Source organism: Aptenodytes patagonicus, chromosome Z, assembly GCF_965638725.1.
Source record: "Aptenodytes patagonicus chromosome Z, bAptPat1.pri.cur, whole genome shotgun sequence".
Taxonomy (NCBI): domain Eukaryota; kingdom Metazoa; phylum Chordata; class Aves; order Sphenisciformes; family Spheniscidae; genus Aptenodytes; species Aptenodytes patagonicus.
The window spans coordinates 47,369,104-47,392,538 of record NC_134982.1 but is presented as its reverse complement, the minus strand read 5'-3'; the positions used below and the strand labels follow the sequence as shown (position 1 = coordinate 47,392,538).

Sequence of the window (23,435 nt, the reverse complement as noted above, 5' to 3'; positions counted from 1 at the left end):
AACGTTAGAATCACAAATCCTTACTTAGTCTCCTAAGACAGTGACATGATTCTCAGAAGGAAATTGGTCACAAACGGTTCTGTGTGCCATTTGGCTTGTCTTGATAGAGCGGAGCTGATCTTGATGAAGTAGTTCCTGACTATTGAGTCAGTCTCCCAGGAGGTAAGAGGGGATACGTTACCTGTAGTATCTAGTTGTCTGAATGATGCAAATATGTAGACAAAGCAGAGCTCTTGATGCACCTTACTTCAGTCCAGACTCTCCTGGTCCTTGTCTGCAGCCTCACTGTTGGTGCCTCAGTGCTATGTAGCTGTTTGTTCCCTCTTGCGTGTAGATTCTGTATCTTGTGGAAGAGAAACTTTTAAAGGAGATTTTCCAAATCACATACAGTGTAATTTGATCTCTCTGGACCACTAAAATTTGAATGTATTTGGATTCATTTTCTGCTTGAAAAATCCGCACCTTCTTTTCAGAACCCATTAGCTATTAATAGTGGGCACAAACATGCAGTCTGTAGGAAAATAGTTTTCTGATGTGATGAGGAGCAGAGAGGGGAAAAAACTACGTTTTATATAAAGATTTTCAACATTTTCAAGGTTAAGTGTCCAAATCTAACGTGCACCTACTCACCCAGCTTAGTCAACCTGCTGTGCAAAAATGCGTAGAAACAGTGCGCTTGCAAGGGGGCAGTTTTGGGTGTTCAAGATACGCAAAACTCATCTTGCTTTATTTGGTGACAAAGAATAGAGTAAAGGGCTATTTTTCTGTGTTCACATTTGACGATGTCAGCACTGATCTTTCCAACATTTTGCACACTCAGCGTAAGTGTGCAAATACTTTTATATATATATAAAAGTAGAAGTCACCTGTGGCTGAAGGTAAAATGCCAAGCAAACTGAAAATGGCATTTTTTCACATTGACTCTGGAGTCAAAAACTTTCAAACATAGGCTTTAAATAAAAGAATGCCTAGTGGCCCTCAGATGATAGCAGCAGTACTGACCTTCACAGAACTTCCTGCCTATAAACAGTCAAACCACTGTTGCATAAACAAAAAAGGCAATGCTGGAACTGTTGATACAGAACTTGAGTGATTCACAATCCACTCATGGCTCAGTTCTCTGCTATTGCTTGTGAATTGTAACCTCATTTTTTTAATTCTGCAAATAAATTCTGAATTGATAGTAGACTTTTGTATTATGCATCCTTTAATTACACACATATACATATGTTTATATAACTTGTTAATACGTTTGTGGATCAGATCCCATAGCTCCCATTCATTGAGTTGTCTCATTGACAGCTGCTTTTACCCTGAGGTGGATTCTTTATCTATTCATGTATATGGGAATGTAAGATGTCCTGGACACATTAATTTTCCATGGACCACGTTTAATCCAATACTAAAGACTTATAATACATGGTTTGGCTACCTATGGAAGTGAGGGTTGGGAGTCTCGCTCCACATGTACCCATTTTTGGTCTGCATGTCCCACCAGATAACTTTTTAATGTGTTGACTGATTTCACCCCAAATTTGTCAGATGAGTGAAAATAAGCCGCTAGAGAAGAGAGACTTAAAATTCCAGGACCAAGAGGAAGATAGCTGCTTGAGCTCGTATCTTAATAGGCAGCAGAGAATTTGCTGAAGAGAGAGCCCTTACAAATCACAGGAAGAAGATCAACCAGGTTCTTGTCTTCTTAGACCATTCAGTCATACACAGAGAAGACAAATTCATACGAAACAGCAGCATTTGAGTGTTCTTGATACAGCTTGTTCGCTAAGGAGTTGGAGGGAGAAAGACATTTCACTAGTCATACTGTTGCTCAGGCACTACCGTGTTCAACACCGTTCCTAAGGCAATTGTGTATGTATAGGCCTGCTAGCTTTGAAGTAGTAGAAGTTGCGAAAACATTTATTTTGAGTGAAATAGAAGTGTTAAAAAAAAAAAAAAAAAGGCAGCACACAACCTAGTGTTACTTCATACCAGTCCTGTTGAGTATGCTGACAACTTTCCATCAGTTGGGTGCTTACCATGTGTAACATCTGAGGGTCTGGAGCCTCGGACCAGTGAGAAGAAATGCACTGTGTCAATGGACACTTCTGTGTAAAGGGACAGAAGGACCTGATGTGCCAAGAAGCTCTGCTGTGGGTGTCACCCTGTACCTGAACTGAAGCTACCAGTCCTTGGTCTGTGGCAAGTGCGTGGGAAAGCCTGCATCGGTATTGGCTGCTTTTACAGCAAACTTCCCATGGTAGTCATGGAGGCTGTGGCCCCACGAGTGAGAGGAGTAGCCCTGTAATTTTGACACCTGAAGTGCTTTCACCGTGAAATGAATTCTTTCCAGGTGGAAATAAGCGAAGCTGGAGACAAAAGCCTACTATGCAAGCAGGCATTGTTTCCAAAATTATTACTACGATCTGACTCTGTAATTAGTGCTTACTCTGGTGGTGTGACTTCAGCAGCAGCTATGTGGTATGACTGCAGAATCAGGCCTTCTCTTGAAGGTTAGCCAGCTATAGAGATACTTTCATAAACTGTAGTTTGAAGTAATTAACTGGTGAAAAACTGTGCATGCTATGAGAGAGGCTGTTTGGAAGGTTGTATGCATCTGTCTAATGAAATGGATTTCATTGTTTTACAGGCATTTTTAACTGCCATAGGAGACAGGAACCATAGGGCTGTCCTTGCATTGGAACACATGTTTGCACCAGTGCTGGATGGGGCCGTGTCCACGCTGCTTGGAGTGTTAATGCTCGCAGGATCAGAGTTTGATTTTATTGTCAGGTAAAGCATTTGTGTGTGTCTTGACTTCCTTTTTTAAATAAAAATAAGTATGCTTTTAATTTTTAGTCACTTCAGCATATCTGTCATTTTATTACTATGCATGGTGTGTCAAGCATGCTTACGTCATGGCCTGCTTCCCCTCTGTTTTATTAACTCCTTGTTACATGCTAGACATGGTGGTGTTTCCATTGCTGGTATTCAATCTGTTCCAGGAAAATCTGACACCCAGCATGAAAGAAAACAAAAATGGCCCTCTTTAGCAAGGTTTGCGAATTCTGGGTTTGAGTCAGTTCAAAGCATCTAGTATTATCCAGCATTAGCTGGGTTTGACCTTTAACCTTTAGGTCCTCCAGACTTCTTGTATGCACAACAATTTGCGTGCAAAGGACACATGAACCTACAAACATGCTGCAACTGTGCTGCAAGTGACTCCGGGCCTTCTCCTTCTATCATTATGTGAGGTTTATAGCGATGTATAACAGGGAAAGGAAAAAAAGCCCTGTTTGGGAGCTGGGGAACCGTAAGTATGAACACAGAACTTCATATTAAAATTTTGTAAAGCAAAGCCTGAAGGCCCTTCTGTTTAGAACTACAGGCAGACTGTTTCTTGTGAATTTAATTAAGAATGTGAATTCGTCGAGTATGAGAGGAAAGCAAGTTTTTCGTTGAGGGGAATTTGAGAAGTGCAATGAAACAGATCCTATTCTATTCCAAACAACCTGTGGGGAGCTCTGCAAAATGGCTAATCTTAGAAGTAACACAGGTTCTTTGTGGTGAACTACAGCATGGGGAAAAAAAAATCCAAGCCCTAAAATGGAACTGAGGTACAACTGGGCCAAACAAAAATGCTCTGAAAGATGACTTAACTACTTCGGTAGACATAAGGTGGATAGATTACTAGACTTAGCTGACATCCATTTGACAAGAAGAACAACAAAATGTCAGAGGCAGGAACTGAAAGAATGGCTGCTAAATCTCATCAAGATTTTTTGTTTATGTATGTAAGAGATTTGAAGAAAGCAGGCAGTTTGCAGTTAGACCTCATGAAACCTACATGAGGATTATTACTATACAGATACTGCATGTCCTGAAGTAGAATTTGTATTTTTTTTCCCAAGTCAGTATTTTTTACCTTATTTTATTGGTGTTGAAGAAATAAGGTAGAATTACTCTTTTAGGACCTGATCTTGGTTGATCAGGTTGATAAGGGTTGGAACACTTTGACATATAGGTTACTTGTAGATTTAACCTAAATTTACAGGGGTACATTTGGTGTGCTACTTTCCTACTTAACAGATGAGATTTTGGCAAGCATATTTTTGTGTCATAGCAAATGGAAGATTATAGGAGCCCTTCACACCAAATTTGGATTGGATATTCTCCTAGTTTATAAAATGAACCTTTCAACTTTTCAACTTACGTTATTTTACTTTTTTTGGCCATCAGTTTCTCATTTTCTAGCACAATCTGACTTTAGTATGCCGTGTTTAAAAAATAAAATAAAATAAACTGTGGGAGCCTAAGCATTGTTATAGTGGGTGAAGAAGATCCCAAACTTCCGGAAAGCGATAGATTAGTCCAACAATGTGGAAGATTAAGTAAATTAACAGACATTGTATACACCAAGTGGTCAGAGCTATAATCCTCCTGTTTATCCTAGCGTTAGATGGATGAGATGCAAATGTTTTTAATGCCTGTTGTTGATCTCCGTCCCAGTATAAAGTTCTGGTGGTTTATGTTAGTAGAGTAGATCAGCTTGCTGATTTTTGCTAATGCAGATCAGAAATTCCCAAATGTTTACAATAGCCGGATATTTGTAGTTTTACAGGAGTCTGATATATTTGATCAGATGTGGAAACAGGGAGGCAGTGAAGTTTGTTGCCAGCTAGACAATGTAATCAGCAGACCCATTAGTAGCAAACTTGCCCTCCGTTCTTCTCCTTTGCCTTCTTCTCCAGGAATTTACCAAGACTGAGTGCTTGAAATCATTAGTTACAACGCAGCCTTAAGTTTAGTCTGAGCCCCAGCTGTGCCGAATACCAACTAGCAAGGCTTTCCTTTTACTGACAGGTTTACCTTGGTATTCATGAAGGATCCCAGACCTTAGCCCTCAGTGGTGGGAAAGGACAACCACTTGTGCACTTTCCTCTTCTTCCATAGTACTTCAGCCTTTATGTTTGAATTGGCTGACGCAAAACAAGAGTATTCAGAGATGCTAAATTGTTCAACAAAAGATTAGCCTGCAATGCAGCTCTGCCATTGTGGAGTGCTCTTACTCAGTACAATGCTGAAGCTTACTATAGAATGGGCAGCATTTTCTTTGCAGAAAGCGGGTTCCTGTGTTGTAAAAAGGTTGCAGTTCGAGCTATTTGGTAAAACTGGAACTCAGAGAATTCTAGGCGGAAAGTTGTGATTAATGAACAGCAAGGGAAACCCTTACCTGATACACTGGAGATTTAATTAGAGATTCTGCTGTAAGATGCAGAAGCATTTCACAGTGGATTAGCTGCTGGGAGAAGAGGGCTTCTCTTCCTTCTAGGCTAAATTGTTTAAATTCTACACCCTTCACTTCATTTGTTTGCTTCTGCTGGGTTTTCACTAATGGGGGCCCCTTTTCATTGTATTTGTGCTTTCAATCCATTCAGCTATTCACTGCACATTCCATATTTTTGTGTTTGTGTAACACATTCATAAATAACATTACATGCTTCCAGATTCTGGGAAATTAACAAATGTAATTTTTTTCTTTCCTTTATCAACTAACACTTTGGGTTGTGGAAGGTAGCTTCTCTAATTCAAAAGGTAAAAACCCCTCTATCTATATATGGAAAGTGATATCATTATTTAGTACAATGTTAGTAATATTTTAGATTTAATTTAGTATATGTATTATTTTAACATATTTAGGAGCAATTTGTAATCCCTTATTTCTAACAATATTTGTGGCTATTCTCTCCCTCAAACCCCTTTAAACCCTACTTCAGGTATTTCTTTGCTGTTTTGGCAATCTTAACCATTCTGGGAGTTCTCAATGGATTGGTGCTGCTTCCTGTTCTTCTTTCATTCTTTGGACCATACCCTGAGGTCAGTAAAATTAATGGTCAACAGAAGAATTAATACTATCTCTGAACCCCTGCCCTCTCCGATCACCCGCCTTTTTTAGAAACTCTTTATTTTTTAAATTCTCTTCGATTTTTTCTTTTTTTTTTTTTTTTTTTTTTAGTTTTTAAGTTTCTTGCTCTAGGGTTTTTTTAATCTTTATTAAATGTGCTGTTTGTTATTTAGTTGATATTCTTCCACTTATATTTTTAATTTTTTTTAATATAAGTATTGTTTTAGAGGCTGCAATCAGCAAACTTGATGCAAGTGTAGGATTATTTATGCTTTTAAAAGCATAATATGATATGCAAACTAGTCTGTAAAATAAGGATTCTCCCCAATATTTTGCAAAAGACAGTTTGTTTTGTACAAATACCTTCTTCTCTCCTACCTCACCGCCTCTGTTGCTTTCCTCAAAATACTTAACTGAGCAGACCACCAGGAAGGCCTGTGTGGACCAACATACACCGGTGGTGGTCCACAGACCACACCTTCATAACCACAACTGGTCTGCCAGAAGGTCCCCCCTGTCCAGTCGCCCCTCCCTGCGGTATGCTCTTGGCTCAAGCAACATTTCTGATGGGTGGAAGGCTTCGCTTAGATGTTGATGACTTTACAGTATAAAGCCCAAGTCCAGCAAAAAAGGATTCATAGATACCAAATTTGTATTTGGTTGTTGATTATTCATTACCTACTCTATAGCTAACACAATTACTGGGTTACGTAGGGCTGTCTTTACCACATATTAGTAGAATCAGTGTGCTACGCTTCACGTGTCTATATTGTGCATACGTTGCTATTATGTGTGTGTCCATCTCTTTGCAAATAGACACTGAACCATACTGTACGTACACATTTGAGGTGATTTTATGACATCACTGTTAATGTATGCTGAAGGGGGAGGGAAGTCCATGTATTATTTTTATATTTATAAGTGCAAGTGCATGCACACACACACACACATGCATTTCCTGAGACAGTGATACCCAGAAGAATCTGTGTCATCCTGTTTACATACATATCCACAGATGGAGATCATGTCTTTTTCTTTCATTAATTTTTTTCATTTCAGTATAAATGTTCATCAGAAAACTGGTGCTAAGGTTCTCGTGGCAGGGCAGGGTGTATTTGGCAGAAGAACATTTGTGTCAAGCACTAATGATTAAAAGGGTAATGCTAATTGAATGTTACTGAATGCATTGCCATTATCAGGTTTCTCCAGCCAACGGACGAAACAGATTGCCCACACCATCTCCTGAGCCGCCCCCCAGCATCGTGAGGTTTGCACTGCCACCCGGGCACACAAATAATGGGTCAGATTCCTCTGATTCGGAGTACAGCTCTCAAACCACAGTGTCCGGCATCAGTGAAGAGCTTCATCAGTATGAGGCCACCCAAGGACCTGGGGCACCCGTCCATCAAGTAATAGTGGAAGCCACCGAGAATCCTGTCTTTGCGAGATCCACTGTAAGTAGCTCTCATATTGACTGGCAGGAGGGCGAGAAGAGTGTTTGGGGTTTTTTTATTTAAATCTATTTATTTTTGTGGAAAGCTCTTTCATATTTCTGGCTGATTATGCTTTGTGACTTTGTGCCAAAACTTGTAAGCAGGGAGTGAAGGCTTTCCTCGTCCTCTCCTTTAGAATGAAGTTGAGGGTAAAACAATGGTGCGAAAGCAGAGGTCTTTGGCATGTGTAATTGCTGTTGCATCATATTGGCACAAGCCACAAGAGAGAGCTCTCAGTCTGTTTGATGACTGTTCTCAGAGAGAGACTGGGGAGAGATTAAAAGATCCAGACCTCTTCCACACAGCTCCTTGCGGATCGCCATCTCACATACCTCTCTCTGACAGCACATTTTGGGGAGAAGGATTGATAGAGCCAGAAGAAAACAGTTTCGGGGTTGTACCAAATCTTGGGCCTGTTGCATCTTGCTACTGGGTTGGCATAACTGTGATTTCAAAGGAAAGTGAAAAAGCTCTGTCTCCTACCCCTGCTGATGCTGCATGCTGAGCTGCAATGCGGATCTGTTTTTGTTCAGCAGAGGCCTAGAAATAGGTACAAGCACAGCCACATTTGAAGTTGGTCACGGTTTATTGACTGATGTGGCTGCTGCACTTCACGCTTTTTACAGAAATCAGAAAACAGATTCCTGCAGTCTATACAAACTACCCTACTAACATCCTGTGTATGTACCCTGCGTGGAATAGAGCCTTTTCCAAATGCCTGCAATTCTGCTTGTTGAACGAGTTAAGATCAAGTGCTTGTCACCCATCCCTTTGAAAACATGGACCAGTATGTAGGAAGCTTACAATAATGTTTTCAGCTGTCAACCTGTGTTTTTCTGAAGGTATGCTTTCCAGGTTTTAGTAACTTCAGACAAAAACTATCTGGAAAAGTCAACAATTATCAGACTCCAGAATATTACTTTTGTAGAGTTAGAGCCAGGACAGCATTATTGTAATTGTTCTCAGCATAAAATATAAGCGAGCGTAGTATTTGTTTGCCTCACTTTGTCAGAGGCATAACCATGCGTCTCTCTTTCAGGTGGTTCAGCCAGAGACAAGGCATCAATCGAGTCCCAGATTACAATCGAATCCAGAGTCCGGCACGCAGCAGGCGTGGCGTCAGGGCAGACAACCCAAACGGGAAGCGAGGGAAGGGCTGCGACCACCTCCTTACCGCCCTCGCAGGGATGCTTTTGAAATTTCTACTGAAGGGCATTCAGGACCTAGCAATAGGGATCGCTCGGGCCACAGGGCTCGTTCTCATAACATGAGAAGCCCAGCGTTCGGCGCCGTGGGTGCCGCAGGACCAGCGTACTGCCAGCCTATCACTACTGTGACTGCCTCAGCTTCAGTGACTGTTGCTGTCCACCCTGCGGTGCACAGCCACAGCTCTCGGGGAGGGAGCTTTCCGTCCTACGAGGGATACCATGAAGCTGACCATGGGCCTTTTGAGGACCCCCATGTGCCTTTTAACGTGCGGTGTGAAAGAAGAAATTCTAAAGTAGAAGTTATAGAACTGCAAGATGTTGAATGTGAGGAAAGGATACCTGGCAACAGCTCACAGTAAGGTAGGTCCATCTCCTGTAGCTGCAAGCTTTGCCTGTGCCAGGCAACGGTGTGATCAAAAGAAAGGGGAAAGTTAAAATTTCTCTGAGGTACCTTTCCTTCAGGTAGGTTTACTTATTGGTCCCTGATCACGTTAAAACTGCTGGCTGTGAATATAGTACATTTTGCACTAGAAATCAGGTTGGATAAGACAGTACTTTCCACCACTGAGAAGTTGCAGTGGGTTCAAACATGAACTACTTCCAAGAGCCTTGCAAAGTGGGTAAGTACATCATACAATCCCAGCTTACCAGATAAGGAGAATGAAGCAGAGATGTTGTGGAACATCTTCAAAGCTGTGCGACTGCATTTACTGTTGATAGGTCCTGTCTTCTGATCCCTGAATCAGGCATGTTCTAAAATATCATACAGAATGAAATTGCCTAGGAGAGTGTAAAATTGCCAGCTACTTGAAGAGTTGTCCTCTCTTGAATAAAACTCCATGAAAGAATTTGAAGTCTGAAGCAAGGACTGAATCCCTCTGGAAGATGGGCCGAGTGAGAGGCGGGAAGGCCTCAGCGTGCCTAGTGCACTGCTGCGCGGCGGGATGTCCCCTGGCGCTTTGGGGGGTGTTCAGAGACCCACCCACCAAACTCGCACGCAGGAGGAGTCCTTGGGCCAATCTCTCCCTTGCCAGGGGCAGCTGCAGTGGCTATTGCAGATTTGCGTAGGGTAGAGCTGACCTGGCAGGGCATTTAGTGTGTTCCTGTGAAACAATAGATACACCCAAGAACTTCTGAGACTTGATACCTAAATCATTGTCTGTCTTTAGGCTGGCAAGAGAAGGTTACAGGAAACAGCACTGTTTAGAACAGACAGGATATTTTAGCAGATGTTTGGGGAAGAATAAAGCTGTTCATTTTCTTGAAAATTTTCCATTAATTTTATAGGGAATACTTTGAAGGGAAGAAACCAAGTGAGTTTTTACCCTGAAAGCTTTTTGGAGCTTGTGCCTGCAAAACCATTTCTCACTATTTTAACTCTGTTTTTCTCTTTTGGGGGAAAGAGGAAGTGTAAAATAGTTACTTAGCTGTGGATCCCTGTTTTCTCTCTTTGGTTTTCAGAGCTTTTCAGTGACAGACACTAGTTTGACCAGAGCAAGCCATTTTATTTTGGTTGTAGAACTATTTTACGTGTACACATGCATGTGCGTGCACACACACAGAGAGTTTTGATGGAAATTTTTTGATGACTCATAATAAAATCGCCTTCTGATTTATAAAACGTCTCTCCAGACATCTCGAAGTGCAAATAGACATGAATGCCTTTAGCCTTGCAGTCTAGAAACATGGCAAATAATAGTATCCTCAGAATAAAGAAATGCTTGGGCTCAGCTTTTTCAAGCTGAACTGCATGGTAGTATGAGATTCTTAACTGTGCACGGTATTCGATGTAGCGTATTTCTCCTTGAAGCGTTCATTGGGTTTGACTGAATTGGTTGCAGGTATCTGAAGCTAGAAACTCAGAAATTAAAGCATCCTCATTTTTTTAATTGGCATCAGTATTTCTTCACCGGGAAATTCATGACTGAGAGGAAAGCAGAGCCCATGTTTCCTGACTGCTAACTGTAACCACAAGAATCATGAAACGAGTTTTGGATTAGCTTGATTTGTTTGTTTTTCTTGAACTTTAATGAATGTTTGTTTTTCTTCTCTCTTTATTTGTAAAGGGTAATAACTGAAGCAAAGAAGAGGCCAAAGATGGAAAACTGTATTTCCAGAACTGCTTGAAGAGAAGAACTGCGTGAAGTTGTAGAAAAGGACATGCTGCATCAGGACAACAGTTCACTGTTACTGTAACCTATTGTATTATTTTGTTAAATATTTCTTTAAGTATTTAAAAGATGTACACATATGTAATATACAAAAGAACAATGTAAAGTAGTATAATCTGGAGTCATTTGCCTCTGGGCAATAGAATGGGGACAATATTGTGTGCGCTTTGTACTTTTTGTACATTGATCTCTGTGCCACAACTAAGCTTAATCTAGTTCTAAATTTCAGCATAAGTTGCTGCTGCTTAAATATTGTATAATTTACTTGTATAATTCTATGCAAATATTGCTTATGTAATAGGATTTTTTTTTAAAGGTACATGTCTGTTTAAAATATTTTAACTGCGTATCACAACCCTGTGGTAGTATGAAATGTTACTGTTAACTTTCAAACACGCTATGCGTGATAATTTTTAAAATAAGCAGATATGAAGAAAAGCAAGTTAATCTGGGAGGCTTAGATAGATTGAGCTATGTGCAGGTTTTGTTTTGCTGTGCGTATCCATGTGTGCATCTGGAAGTGTGCATGCTTTTGCATGTATGTTCCTGGTGTACTGTAGTTTCTCTTTTACTGTATGGTAACACTTGGTGGGCTTATTAACCCACTGATGCTGGTGTGAGTCTGGCTTTCCCTGTTAGCAGGCACTAGTGAAAACTCTGTTGGTGTTTACCAACATATACCACAGACTGCCATCATCAAAGGCCCAACTAAAATAGAAGAGAAGACAGGGAGTCAAGGTTTGGGATTGTGGTTCAGTTTCCCACACTCTTAATGACTTGGTTCACATGACTTTGGTCAAGTCAGTTAACTGCCCCATGCCTCAGTTTCTCATTCTGTAAGATGGGTATAATTACACTTACCTACCTCCCAGGAATGTTGAGAGGCTTAATTACTGTTCGTGTAGTGCTTTGATTTTTTTTTTTTTTTTTTTTTTTTTTTTTGCAGAAGGTGCCCGGTAAGTGCAAACACTATAACCATTATTTTTTCACTTCCAAAGGTGCTGGATATTGAGAGGTGCTGGTGGTTATAGAAACTCAATGAGCATATACCTTATTTTGATACAGATACTGTTAACTATGAGTGGCATTAGAAGCTGGATAATTCAGCTGTTTGATGGTGAGCCACAGCTCAGCTGTGTCCTTACAGCATTGAAAGCAGTATCTTTGGTCAGCTTATTTTCATGGCAGGAAGGAAGTTAATAGTAAGTGATAAAAATCAAATGGAAGGATAAAAAAAAAAAAAATCTATTTTCACTTTTAAAATATAAATGGCTTTCTGATGGGTCCAGGACTATAATGACACATAAGGCCTGGGGTGTTCTTTTCTCTATTGTTTGTGTTTTCCCATGCTGCATTGGCACTTTTAATTAAAACAGCTAAACTGGGATCTTTTTGCGAAACTAATTTAGCTTTTTGTATTATTATTTTTAAACTAAAGGGGATTGCTGCAGGTGAAGGCTCTGAAAAAACACTACAATCTGTGTTCCGGTTGGAAACAAACCCTAAGAATGGAGTACCTTAATTTAAAAGTACTAGAACAAAAGTTTTCATTATCTCTGTCTTCCTCTTTCTTCATCTTTTTTCTGCCCTTCTCCAAGCTGTTTTTTAGAGCAGGTAGATGTTCAATTGTGTATTCAGAGCCAAACACACACAACCAATATTCAGTTTCTATACACAGCAGTGGTGGGGCTTTTAAGTACAATGCCTGAACAGCAGCGGCCAATTCTTTGATGGGAAAGTGTTTTTCTCCAGTGGCTTCAGGGAGTCTATCTTTGCCCACAGACCTTGCCAGCATAACGAATGGGGATAATTAGAATGCACAAGTTTCCATGCCTTTTTTGCTCACTTGAAAACACTTTGATATGAGGCACTTGTTTACAGATCTCCAATGTGAACGCTCGAAGAGCAGGTGGCGAGAGCCTGGTGTCGTTCCCGTGATACATAAGCTACTGTTTCAATGCACACTAAGGGTTAATGTCACAAATGCCTACTGGTCCAGTTCACTGTCTGACGTGAAAACTCTTACTGACAAAAAGACGAGGGGCCCCAATTTAGCACTAGCAGCATAGTGACCTCAGATCATGCAACAAAACTGTATGATACTAATTGGAAGCCACCTTCAACTGCCAAGCGTGTGCGCTCCCGTGACAGAGGTCGGCAGGGCTCCCACTGACACCGCCGCCACGGCGGCCTGCCTCGCTCCCTCCTCTTCCTCGGGGGGGGGAAGGGGGCCAGGGCGAGCCGCGGTGTCTCCCGCCTGCCCCTGCCCGAGTCCTCCTGCGTGCTTGTGTGTGGGTGAGCTGTCTGCTGCTTCGTGCACAATGTAGACCTTCTTCTCCGATAGTCACATTGGCAAGGGGAGAACTCAGTGGCTGGCAACATTTATTTTGTTTTGGTTTTGGTTTTTAACTTTTTTAATCATGGGTGATATTTATATTTTTGTATCATAAGAATGTTTTCTTACAGTATTTGTCATGCCAGTTTATAACAAACAAGATGCAGGGATTTTATTTCTATTGGAAACACTATTACAGCTATGTTTTTACTGTTTAATGGATTTTTATTTGTATAGAGTGCTTACTAATGTTAAATAGGAAAGAGTATATAACATTTACATTAAGGACTCGTTGTAGCTTTTAGCGTAAGGAGTTAAAAGGAAAAAAATATTCAAACTGGGTCTCATTGCCTGCCTGTTTTGGTAGGAGTGGGTTTGTGTCATTTCAGTTACAAAGATAAAATTATGCCATATAATTTATTTATATGAAAATTTATTTTTGTAGTGTACATAGTAGCCATCAAGTCTTTTGACAGAAGTATATTTTTAAAGAGTTTATATGTAATGATGATACCATTATGTTTTGGAACACTGCTGAGATACGATTACGGTGCACACTTTTCCTTGTAAACCCCCTGACAGAAAAGAAAGTGTTTAACAGTGTTAAGAGAGAAAGAGAGTGTGAATATTCATACAATTCCGAACTGTGTTTTAGTTACCATTTGTGATCTAGTGTGGTTCTCGTTTTAAACTTTGAATGGAAATTGTACAAACTCTCTCAATATTAATGTTCAAACACTGATAGAAATTCTAACATGAATAAAAAATATTATAACTTATTGGTTACGGATTTGCTTGTTTATAGAATGCTTCTTTAGGTACTACTGGTCAGCTGTCCAGGTACAACCATGCAATCATTCTGATTCGGAGCATGAATTTGGGATGTTTCGGTATTTGGGATGTTTGGGAGATTCAGATTTGCCCATTTTGGAGCAGGAGCCAATTCTAAAATCCTGGCTAAATTGTAACACGCTGGTGCTTGTCTGTTGGTTCTGTTGCCCTTGTTATGTCTCGGGGGATAGGTTTAGGACCAGATTATACCTTTCATTCTCACTCTGAACAAAGCATTTTGTGTAGACTTTGAGCCCTTGCGTAAGGCAGTTTATGCACAGGTTATTTCTGCTTAGAAGTGGGAGGAAATTGTCTTTTCCTATCTCTGTGGTTGCTCTCTAGATTGGATTAGAGAAATAGTCTGTTTTTCCCACTTTGTGGAACAAAAAATAAATGAACGTGGAGTTCAGAAAACTACAGCGCTCCATAAGAAGGGAGACTCTTGACAAAACCCTCCCAGGAAGGGTGCTAGCGACTGCAAGCCGAGGCGCGGGCCCCCGTGCCCCGCGCAAGTGCTGCTTGGGAAGGAGGAGAGGCTAGCGTGGGCAGCAGGGTGAAGGTAGTAAATAGCAACATCTGTCTGAAGTCACTTGCATCAGAAACCTCACTGTGGTTTGTCCTGTGCAAACACACTTTGCTGAGCATCAACCAAAGTGCCACAGAGCTGGCAATCCTTTACTTTAACCCCTAGGTGATTTTTTCATGAGTCTTCTAAATTTCTCATAAACAACAAAGCCCAAACTTGTCTTGGGATAATTTATAATTCAGCCTCTACTTTTCATGGTCAGAGGAAATAAAACTTTCTATTTTATGTTTTCTGGAAGTTTAACCAGAAAAGAGAAAAGTACAGTTAAAGGACTTGAACTGCAAAACTCCTACACGTGTTTTTTTGCTACTCAAAATACTCTCCTTCAGATCCTCAGGGCTAGCCAGACTGAGTCAGGTTGCAGATTTGGCCTTTGTGGGTTACAGCCCGTGAGAACAGCGGCCGCTGAAGTCTTGCATTAGCTCAACTCACTGACTTTGCCTTTTGTGTCCCAGCCATTCATGGGAGCAGCTCCATTCACAGGACTGGAAACCATATGAATAAATCAATACGTCCTGCCAGTCAGAACACAGGATTTTTCTTTAAAAATTCCATTTTGCATCAACGATAGCTATTCACCTTACATTACTTGTCATGTTTAGATTTCTTATAAATGGCTCTTCTTGCTGTCAGCCTTATTAACCCCAGGTAAGACCTTAATCAGATTTTTGTCAGAGATTGGCCATATTTATTCAGGCCTTAAGTAAACATGTGGCCAAATTTTTGTTGGCATAATACATGTTATTTAACAGCTTCAGGAATGCTGCATGCTGCTAAACTGCTGCAGCACTGATGTATGAACAGGTGTTTCATTTTTGTTAACTTTCACTCACAATGAGCATCTGAGACGCCGACTGTTTGTATCTGAGAACCACCGTTGCCAAATTGTAATTACTTTTAATGGCTGCTGCAAGTAATGAGAACAATTACTACTTCCCTACTCCATTTAATCATTCTTGTCCTTTTTGTTGCAGACATGTTGAACCTTACTGCTAGAACAGGATGCATGCCAGGAAACTGCACTACCCAGCCGGAGTGGCCTAAAAAAATACATGCCCAGTTTAACTTTACATGGTTAATTGCAGCTAATTAAACACAAAAATGAAGCAGTGCTGCTGCTTTGACAAAAAATGTTTAACATGTATCCTGGCATATTTGTACTGCAGAAACCATTCTGCCTCTCTGGATAATACATAAGCAAAGGAAACCTCTCTCTCAGGTTTTTGGTTGTCTGCAGTGGCATCCAGGCCACTTGCCATCCTACGATAGCTTTTCTTAGGAACGTTTCCACCTTCATTTTAACAGCTGTAACTGCACATGTTGCTAGTGTTTCTGCTGCCACGGCAGCTATACCTGCTTGCCACTGACGTAGGGTAAGGCTGCAATGGAGAAAATTGTGTCTCCCTTGGATTAGTGAACATCCTATAACTCAGCTTGCCCTAGGAAGTACCGAACGCAAGGCAGCATGCATTTCAATTTGTTTTGCTAATCAGAGCATCCTCCCAGGCTCTTCTCCAGGCTTAACTCGAGCTGCCAGTTAGGAGTTGCTGGATCTTTGAGTCAGCTAATTTGAATTAGGACCTCACGTTCACACGGTGGAAATAACACTTTTGCACAACAGAGCACAAAAACCTGCGGCTTTTCTGTTTGGTCTTTCCATCCCTTGAGCTCAAACCTTTGCCGTGGGGCTGACTGCAGGTCCCCAGCCACCTACAGACACCACAGCCTTGTGAAACCCGCTGGCGAGAGAGGCTGTAAGCCATGGCAGCTGGGAAGGGGGAGGGTTGGAACTCTGAGGTTGGAAACTGCTTCCCAGGCAAGGGAGGGCTCTGCCGCAGTTGAAGAGGAAGGGCTGGGAAGCAGGGGCCAGGCTTCATTCACGGGTGAGTGAATTAGGTGGGTTTCCCCATCTGTTGAGGGGGAAAGACCACTTAAGTGTTTGAAAAGTGATTTATGGCAGAAGTGAGAGACCCTGGGTGCTCTGGAAGAGGGAGAGCTCCACCATCTGATTTAGGAGACCCAAAATGGTATTGCAAATGTATTTCAAAGCCTAGGTAAGACTGATTTTTCGCTCCAGGTTGTGTCCAGTTTAGCAACCCTGGATTTTTTGTTCTGAAGCTTACGCTGGGGAATAGACTTGTAGGGGGGAATGTCTGGCTAGCCTTTTGAAAGAGGGGAAGGGAAAGGAATTAAACAAGAATTATTTGGTAACTAGAAAGGACTCAAAGGGAGAGTATTACTATGCTGCTTTTTTCCAGCTTTTGCTACTTCGATGAAGAGAAATCTCTCCTGTTTCTCTCCCTTGTGACAGATGATGTGTCTTGCCCAGAAGACAAGAGGTTGCACCTCCCTGGTCTGCCAGATCTTGGCAGGGCTTTTAGGTGGGGAGCTTCCTTTAGGAGAGCCTGTCAGCCCAGAGTGCTGCTCCTGCACTAAGGTGGCTTTATTGAAAGTATATGTGACTCTGTAAGTCACCAAACATGGGTGACAAATGACCTTTGAGATGGCTGGATTTAAACTAATAATCTTGAGGTTAAAATGCTAATTTACCCTTTCCTAGTTACCAAACATATGACTCATCTCTAATTACAGTTTACCTCCCTGAGCCAAACGGGTTATTTCTTCTCATTAAACAAGGGACCAGATATTTTATTAGTTGTTAAGACTAATAAAGGTAAAAGGTTTGAGTACCTTATTTCAATAGAATAACTGGGGTAAATAGGAAACTCAAAACTTTCACCCCAAATAACTAGCATTCGCTGTAAGAGAATTCAAACCCTCTTTCACTTCATTGCTTCCCTATTATGCAATCATTTTAAGTAGGCTATTTATTTTAACTTAAAAGCATTTACTTTGGTAGCCAATATAATATGCTTCTGTACCATTTTACAACATTTTAGAAGACTAACAGGTTCAACTTTAAATGGCTGTAAAGACTAAGGGAGGGTGTTATTGTACGGCGACACACACCTTAGTGTAGCACTTAGGCAAATTCTCAGGTGACATCTAAAAGACAGCTAAAACTTTTCATTTTGGAGTTAGTAGTGCAGAGCTTTCTACCTGGCAAAAGGGCAGGGGGAGGCTCTTTTTGGTCACTTATATCTTCTCAAAATTTGCAAAAAATTGTCAGCAAAGTTCTTGTGAAACTAAATGAATGGAACAGAAGCATCCATGACGTGAGCTCTGTGAACGCCATACATTTATAGTTTCATTCAGTCCGGCCAATATTGGATCAGGTGAGGAAACAGAACTGTAAATTAAGATGAGTTATTTTTAGCTCCTAAAAAGATCTGCATATGAATATAAATAATTATTAAGCATATAACTGGTGAAAATACTAACCAATACATAAGCTGTGGAGTCCAACTCCTCTGTTTAAGTTACTTAACATTGCTCCATTTAGTTAATTTAACTTTTCACTCCAGCATCTCTATGCTGTTGTCAGGCATTTGAGCATAATTTTGAGGAAAAGTGTATGGATGGGGGCGAAGAGTGCTTTTAAGCACATTGTTTGTGAAAGCTTTAATCTCATTCATAAATAGGTTTCCCAATTAATTAGATAGTACATGGATTTAAACCAATTTCAATGGATGTTCTCTAATGCAATAGACTGTAATGCTCCAAAGTAACCGTTACAGTCCATTGAATCAGTAGCCCATGAACTAACGAGGATTTACACATTAGTTGATTATGGTTCCTTAGGAACCCCACAATTTAAGAAGGATGTGAAGGTCCTTGAATGCATCCAGAGGAGGGCAACAAAGCTGGTGGAAGGGCTGGAAGGCATGTCCTGTGAGGAGCGGCTGAGGTTTGTCTAGTTTGGAGCAAAAGAGGCTGAGAGGTGACCTCATTGCTCTCTGCAGCTTCCTGAGGAGGGGAAGTGGAGAGGGAGGCGCTGATCTCTTCTCCCTGGGATCCAGTGACAGGGCGCGTGGGAATGGTTCAAAGCTGCACCAGGGGAGGTTTAGACTGGACATTAGGAAGCATTTCTTTACCGAGAGGGTGGTCAAACCCTGGAACAGGCTTCCGAGAGAGGTGGTGGATGCCCCATGCCTGTCAGTGCCTTAAAAAGAGGCATTTGGACAATGCCCTTAAGAACATGCTTTAACTTTTGGTCAGCCCTGAACTGGTCAGTTGGACTAGATGATCCTTGTAGGTCCCTTCCAACTGAAAATATTGTATTGTATTTTATTGTGTTGTATTGTATTCTATTCTATTCAGAACGTTTAAACATTTTGTTATTGAAATAAGCATACATGGAGCGTGGAAATTCCTGCCAAATCTGATGGGAATAAGCCATGAGTCAGCAACGGTGTTTAAGAGCCTTAAACAAATACTGCTTTTAAATTGTCTTCAGTGGGTTTACGCATAGGTCAATCTGCATTTGTATTAATCTTTGCATGGTTTGGTCCATAGAGTGTACAGTGAAAAGTGTGGTCCTGGTTATGCTATTCATACCGTTCCTTTAATCCACAGTATGTAACTTGGGCACAGTGAGTCATCCCTGTGGAAGTGTGCCTCTGCTGTCATTGACTACAAAAGGTACACACATTTCTGACCGTAGAGGCTCCTGCTCATACTTGAGCTAGATGTCCGTAGCTGAGGGTGAGAATCAAGTAAAAAAAATCAGGGTTTTTTGTCCCCTCAGACTGTAAATCATAATTTAGTCAATGGTACTCTGGGACTTCTTGAATGGATTCGCATACTTCAGGAGCCTTTTTGAGCTGCGTCTGAAACAGAAAGTTGCACAAGGAAAACCAACAAGCAGAAGGGTTTTTTTGTGGAAGTGGCCTGTGTCGCACCCATCGGAGACGTGCAGAAGAGCTACGCTGGAATATGCTTGTGAACCTTGATGCTAGGCCTCCAGGTAACTGCCATTACATCCGGTCTTTCTCTTGTTATTGTGATATTTTATAATTGTGTTCTATTTTGGCCATTCTGTATTAAATCATCCATTTATTTTCCTTTTGTTTAAATCTTACAAAACCTTCTAAGTCAAGAAAATTGCTGTAACCTAAGTGCAATGACCTAGATTGCACCCTTTATCTCTGTGGAACTGGATCTCTGCAGGGAAATAGCTCTTCCCCCCCCCCCCCCCCCCCCTTAAAATATGATTTTACTTGCAACTACAACACTTCTTCCTCTCTTTGCCCTTCCTCTTCCTTGCTTTCCCCCTTGAACATCCTCATGGGGATGTCAGTGTGGCATCCAGCATGGCTCATGGTTAGCTGGTGAATGCAGCTATGCCCATAAATATCTGTGGTATGCAGTCTGAATGGAGTTGTTCCAAAAAGCCAACAAAAAGAGCTGGTGCAGAAGTACAAGATATCTTGTGCACCAGTAGGATAGTACAAATTTGGGGCTGGGCAGGCCTGAGGAATCCCAAAAAAGAAATCTCTCTAAGAAGCCTCTCAGAGTATGGGAGAGAGGCTTCTTAGACCTGGGAAATGGTCACCTGTGTTTCTTTTGCTTTGTTTTCCTTCTCTGCTTTGTGCATATGTTTCACAAATTGTTTTATGGTTCAGGTTTTGCATAAGTCTAACGGAGATTTTTACATTTTTGAAAGCCAAGTCATTTATATCAGGCATGTTTAGCAGAAAATTCTCCTAACAAAAAGTGACATGGGCTCTGATCCTTTGTTTCACAGTCACAGTGAGTAGCTGGGACCATTCAAACCGGAAAAATTAAATAAATACTAATGATGATGAGACTTGCTTCAGCTTGGCAACATAGGTCTTGGATATTCTGCATGCAGTAGTACACACATACATGCTGTGGTGCTTGTTTGCTTGCCTTCATAGATGTAGGGTGAAGGGATGCCGAGACACACAGAAGCAAAAAAGCCAGTAAGCTGTACAGTAGAAAATGAAAGGAAACAGCAGAAAAAGAAATGAGAGAGAACTATACCTGAGCCCATGTGGGAGAACTCACAAAAATTTCTTTAAAAGGTGCATTTGAAGTTTGTGTAAAATGACAAGGGGTGTCATTCTGCTGGACAAGGGAGGCTTGGCTGTGCCTGGATACTGAGCATAAGAGCCCAGTGTTCCTACTCATAGGGGAGGTGATAACTTGCTTTGGGGGATATTTTTTATAATGTTGATGCTGGCTTTTTGAATGTTTTTCTATGCAACGTGTGTGTGTCTATGTGTGTGTGAGTGTGTATGATGGGAAACACGCAAGTGTGTAGTAAGAACTGTGGTTTCAGTGTGTGGAATTTGCTACTGGCAAGTTATTCTAGCACTGAGTCCAAGATAAATACCAGGTAGGCTTATATTTTTGCATGTGCTTTTTTGTCCTGAAATGTTTTAAAAGTCGTCCAAAATGCAGGAAGTTGCACCTGGGGTTTCACAATTTTCTTGGGGCTGACTTTCCTGGTGCATATTGCTTCATTTTCTGTTTCTGCTTTAATTTTTGTTGTTTGGCCAACTCCTGAAGGGAAGCTTAGAAGGAGAGGCTCCAGACAAGTGTTTTTTCTTGCTCTGGGGGCTGGCTTCACTGACTCTTCCTAAAAAGTTTTCTTCTGCACTGTCTTACAAACTATGGGAGGCTCTAGACCTCCTTTCCACACTCCTGTTGTTTTGATTCATTTCTTCAGAGTAGGGATTAAGCAGAATGGAAGGGTACTGACTTACTGGAAATGGTCTTTTTAGCTTCCTTAATGTACATGTAATAATAGAATAAAAAGGCTTTGAATTGAAGACACTCCACTGTGTCATTTAAAACTATTTTCTCTGGCCTCAGAGTACCTTTCCCTTTAAGGTCTTCTTTGCATGGATACTTGGACTAACGCTTAATTTTTTCCCATTGAAATTGTGTGTCAGACCCAGAAGTGGGCTGTGGCCCAGCAGACACTTTTTTCCTGTTCCAGAGAACACACATCCCCCTAATAACCACCATATTATTCCTCACATGCCACCTAACGGGCTAAGTATGTGAAAAAGCAAAAACTCTGGAAGCCCTTGTGAAGAAGCACTGCAGTAGGGGTGTGTAGGAAGCCATCGCTTATGGGACAGCTGGGAGTCTGGCTGTAGCACTGGCTTTCCGCGGCTTTTCTGTGGGGATTTGTGATATGTGCGTCTTGGTGTGCATTTTTCAATCCCTGCACTCTGGTCAAAAAGAAATGAAAGAGCAAATGGACTTGGCTAGCCATGAAAGCCAGTAAGAGGGTGGCAGATGGTGAGAAGAGTGCCAGAAAGGGCATTGTCTGGGTCTGAACTGTGGACAGCAGCAGCAGTATTCCCTTGAGCAGCCATGGAAGCCAGGGAAGAAAGCCCATCTTTGTGTTCAGGCAGTGACAAGGAAGATTTGGGAGGCATTGGGAAGCTGGGGATTTGGCTGGGGAAGGGTAAAAGGGGCTTGAGCCAGGAGAGGATGAGTTAGAAGGAGCAGGGGACTTCTGAGATGGGAGCAGGAGCTGGTGGCTTGGAGAGAGCAAGAAGTTGGGATCAGTTTGGGAAATGGGGACTTTTTCAATGGAAATGTACAGAAAAGTGAATGAAACCCACAGAGCTGAGGAATAAATCCAGCTTCTGCACTTTAAAATATTCAATAACTTAAAATATTCATAGAACTTTGTGACAGACCAATGAAATACTGCACAAAACAGAGAGAAAACAATGCAATTGTAATTAAAATATAATACAATCAAAATTGTTATATTTTCATCATAAGAAATCAGCCCTTGTAAAATACTCACTAAAGGCATGGAATAGTTATGATCTGTTCAGTCCAAATATTATATTTAAGAGTCCTACCTTACAATAGTAATAATAAATATTGCACAAGATTAGGACATTGTTTGGAGGCACCACCATTACAGGGGGAAGTAATGCACTTTCAGTTCATAGAACTGAGAGAAGGAGTCTTGTGTTGGCAAACTGGAGGCTATATCCTCTTACAAATGTGCTTCAGTTGATGCTTTGCTCATTTTGCTGTAATTTTCTTCATAATTTTCAATGACACAAAAAACCCCAAAATATAAGAGGAGCCAGTGTTGTCTTAGATACTTTTCTTTCAAAATTCTGCTACACTAAAATCACCAACAGGGAAGAATGCATTTTATGGTTTTTTTCATGTTTTGGCTACAAGCAGGTTCTTTTTTCAAGATCAAATTCATAATTTTTAGCTTTTTTATAAAGAAGGTCTTAAAAGACAAATGGGATTTTGTGATAGGCTGTCAGTAAGGGTATAACCTTGCTAAGAATACCCAGACAATTAAAGGTATTCTTTAACTTCAGAAATTCTGCTTGCGAATTTGTAGATGCACATCTACAGCCAAAGAACACTTCTCACTGAGTTAGCATCTCAAACATTTGTTTCTCTAAAGCTTTGAGAACAAAACATGGCTTAAAAACAAGCAGGAAAGAGCCATGATAGAAAGAAGTGACACTGTGGAACTGTGACACGTGAATAGGGAATTCTACCTTCCTACAAGTCCCTTCTGGCTTTGGTTTATCCTGTGGCCCTCTCTGAGATCATACAATTTTATTTAGGCACCAAAACGGGTCAGCAGATTTTCAGGAGCGCTGAGAACTCAGCTATGGTTTCTCTGTTGGATGCTGGCCCCTTTGTTCCACCCTACAGAGGTAGGAAAGAACTATCAAAGCTTTTTTCCTTTTTTTTTTTTCCCCTTGCTATACTTTGTTCCAAAGGAAGTGGGTTCTGGAAACATGCATTGTTGTAAATCATGGCTTAAATTTGATACTTGTTCATCTGTTTAACTGCTGCTCTGTGTTTTCAAGACTCTCACCCAGTGCTGCATTGTCAGGACAACAGAGGTAGCTGTATTGTCACTTGAAAATATACGAAAATCATAATGGATAGTAGTAATTTACATAAAATACTGATATTGAAGAGTTCTTTAATCTCTGTTTTAAAATTAAAAGTGGCTACACATCTTATTATTGTGTGCC

At 41.0% G+C, this 23,435-nt stretch overlaps 2 protein-coding genes across 4 annotated transcripts in view; both read left to right on the top strand.

Annotated features, from left to right (window-relative positions):
• PTCH1 (patched 1) overlaps nucleotides 1–13,885 on the top strand; it is a 74,689-nt gene extending 60,804 nt beyond the window's left edge. For 2 of the 3 annotated variants that reach the window (XM_076362114.1, XM_076362113.1), the window contains exons 20-24: nucleotides 2,645–2,787; nucleotides 5,772–5,871; nucleotides 7,099–7,353; nucleotides 8,432–8,960; nucleotides 10,667–13,885. In XM_076362114.1, coding sequence (XP_076218229.1) covers nucleotides 2,645–2,787; nucleotides 5,772–5,871; nucleotides 7,099–7,353; nucleotides 8,432–8,959 — 1,026 coding nt within the window. In that variant the 3' untranslated portion in view covers nucleotide 8,960; nucleotides 10,667–13,885. Of the gene's footprint in view, nucleotides 1–2,644; nucleotides 2,788–5,572; nucleotides 5,590–5,771; nucleotides 5,872–7,098; nucleotides 7,354–8,431; nucleotides 8,961–10,666 lie in introns of those variants that run through there. The other variant, XM_076362115.1, reaches the window with a different exon arrangement.
• Nucleotides 13,886–19,382: 5,497 nt separating this feature from the next.
• FANCC (FA complementation group C) overlaps nucleotides 19,383–23,435 on the top strand; it is a 110,968-nt gene continuing 106,915 nt past the window's right edge. The window contains exon 1 of the mRNA XM_076362854.1: nucleotides 19,383–19,390. The gene's annotated coding sequence lies outside the window, so the exon portion shown is untranslated. The remainder of the gene's footprint in view (nucleotides 19,391–23,435) is intronic.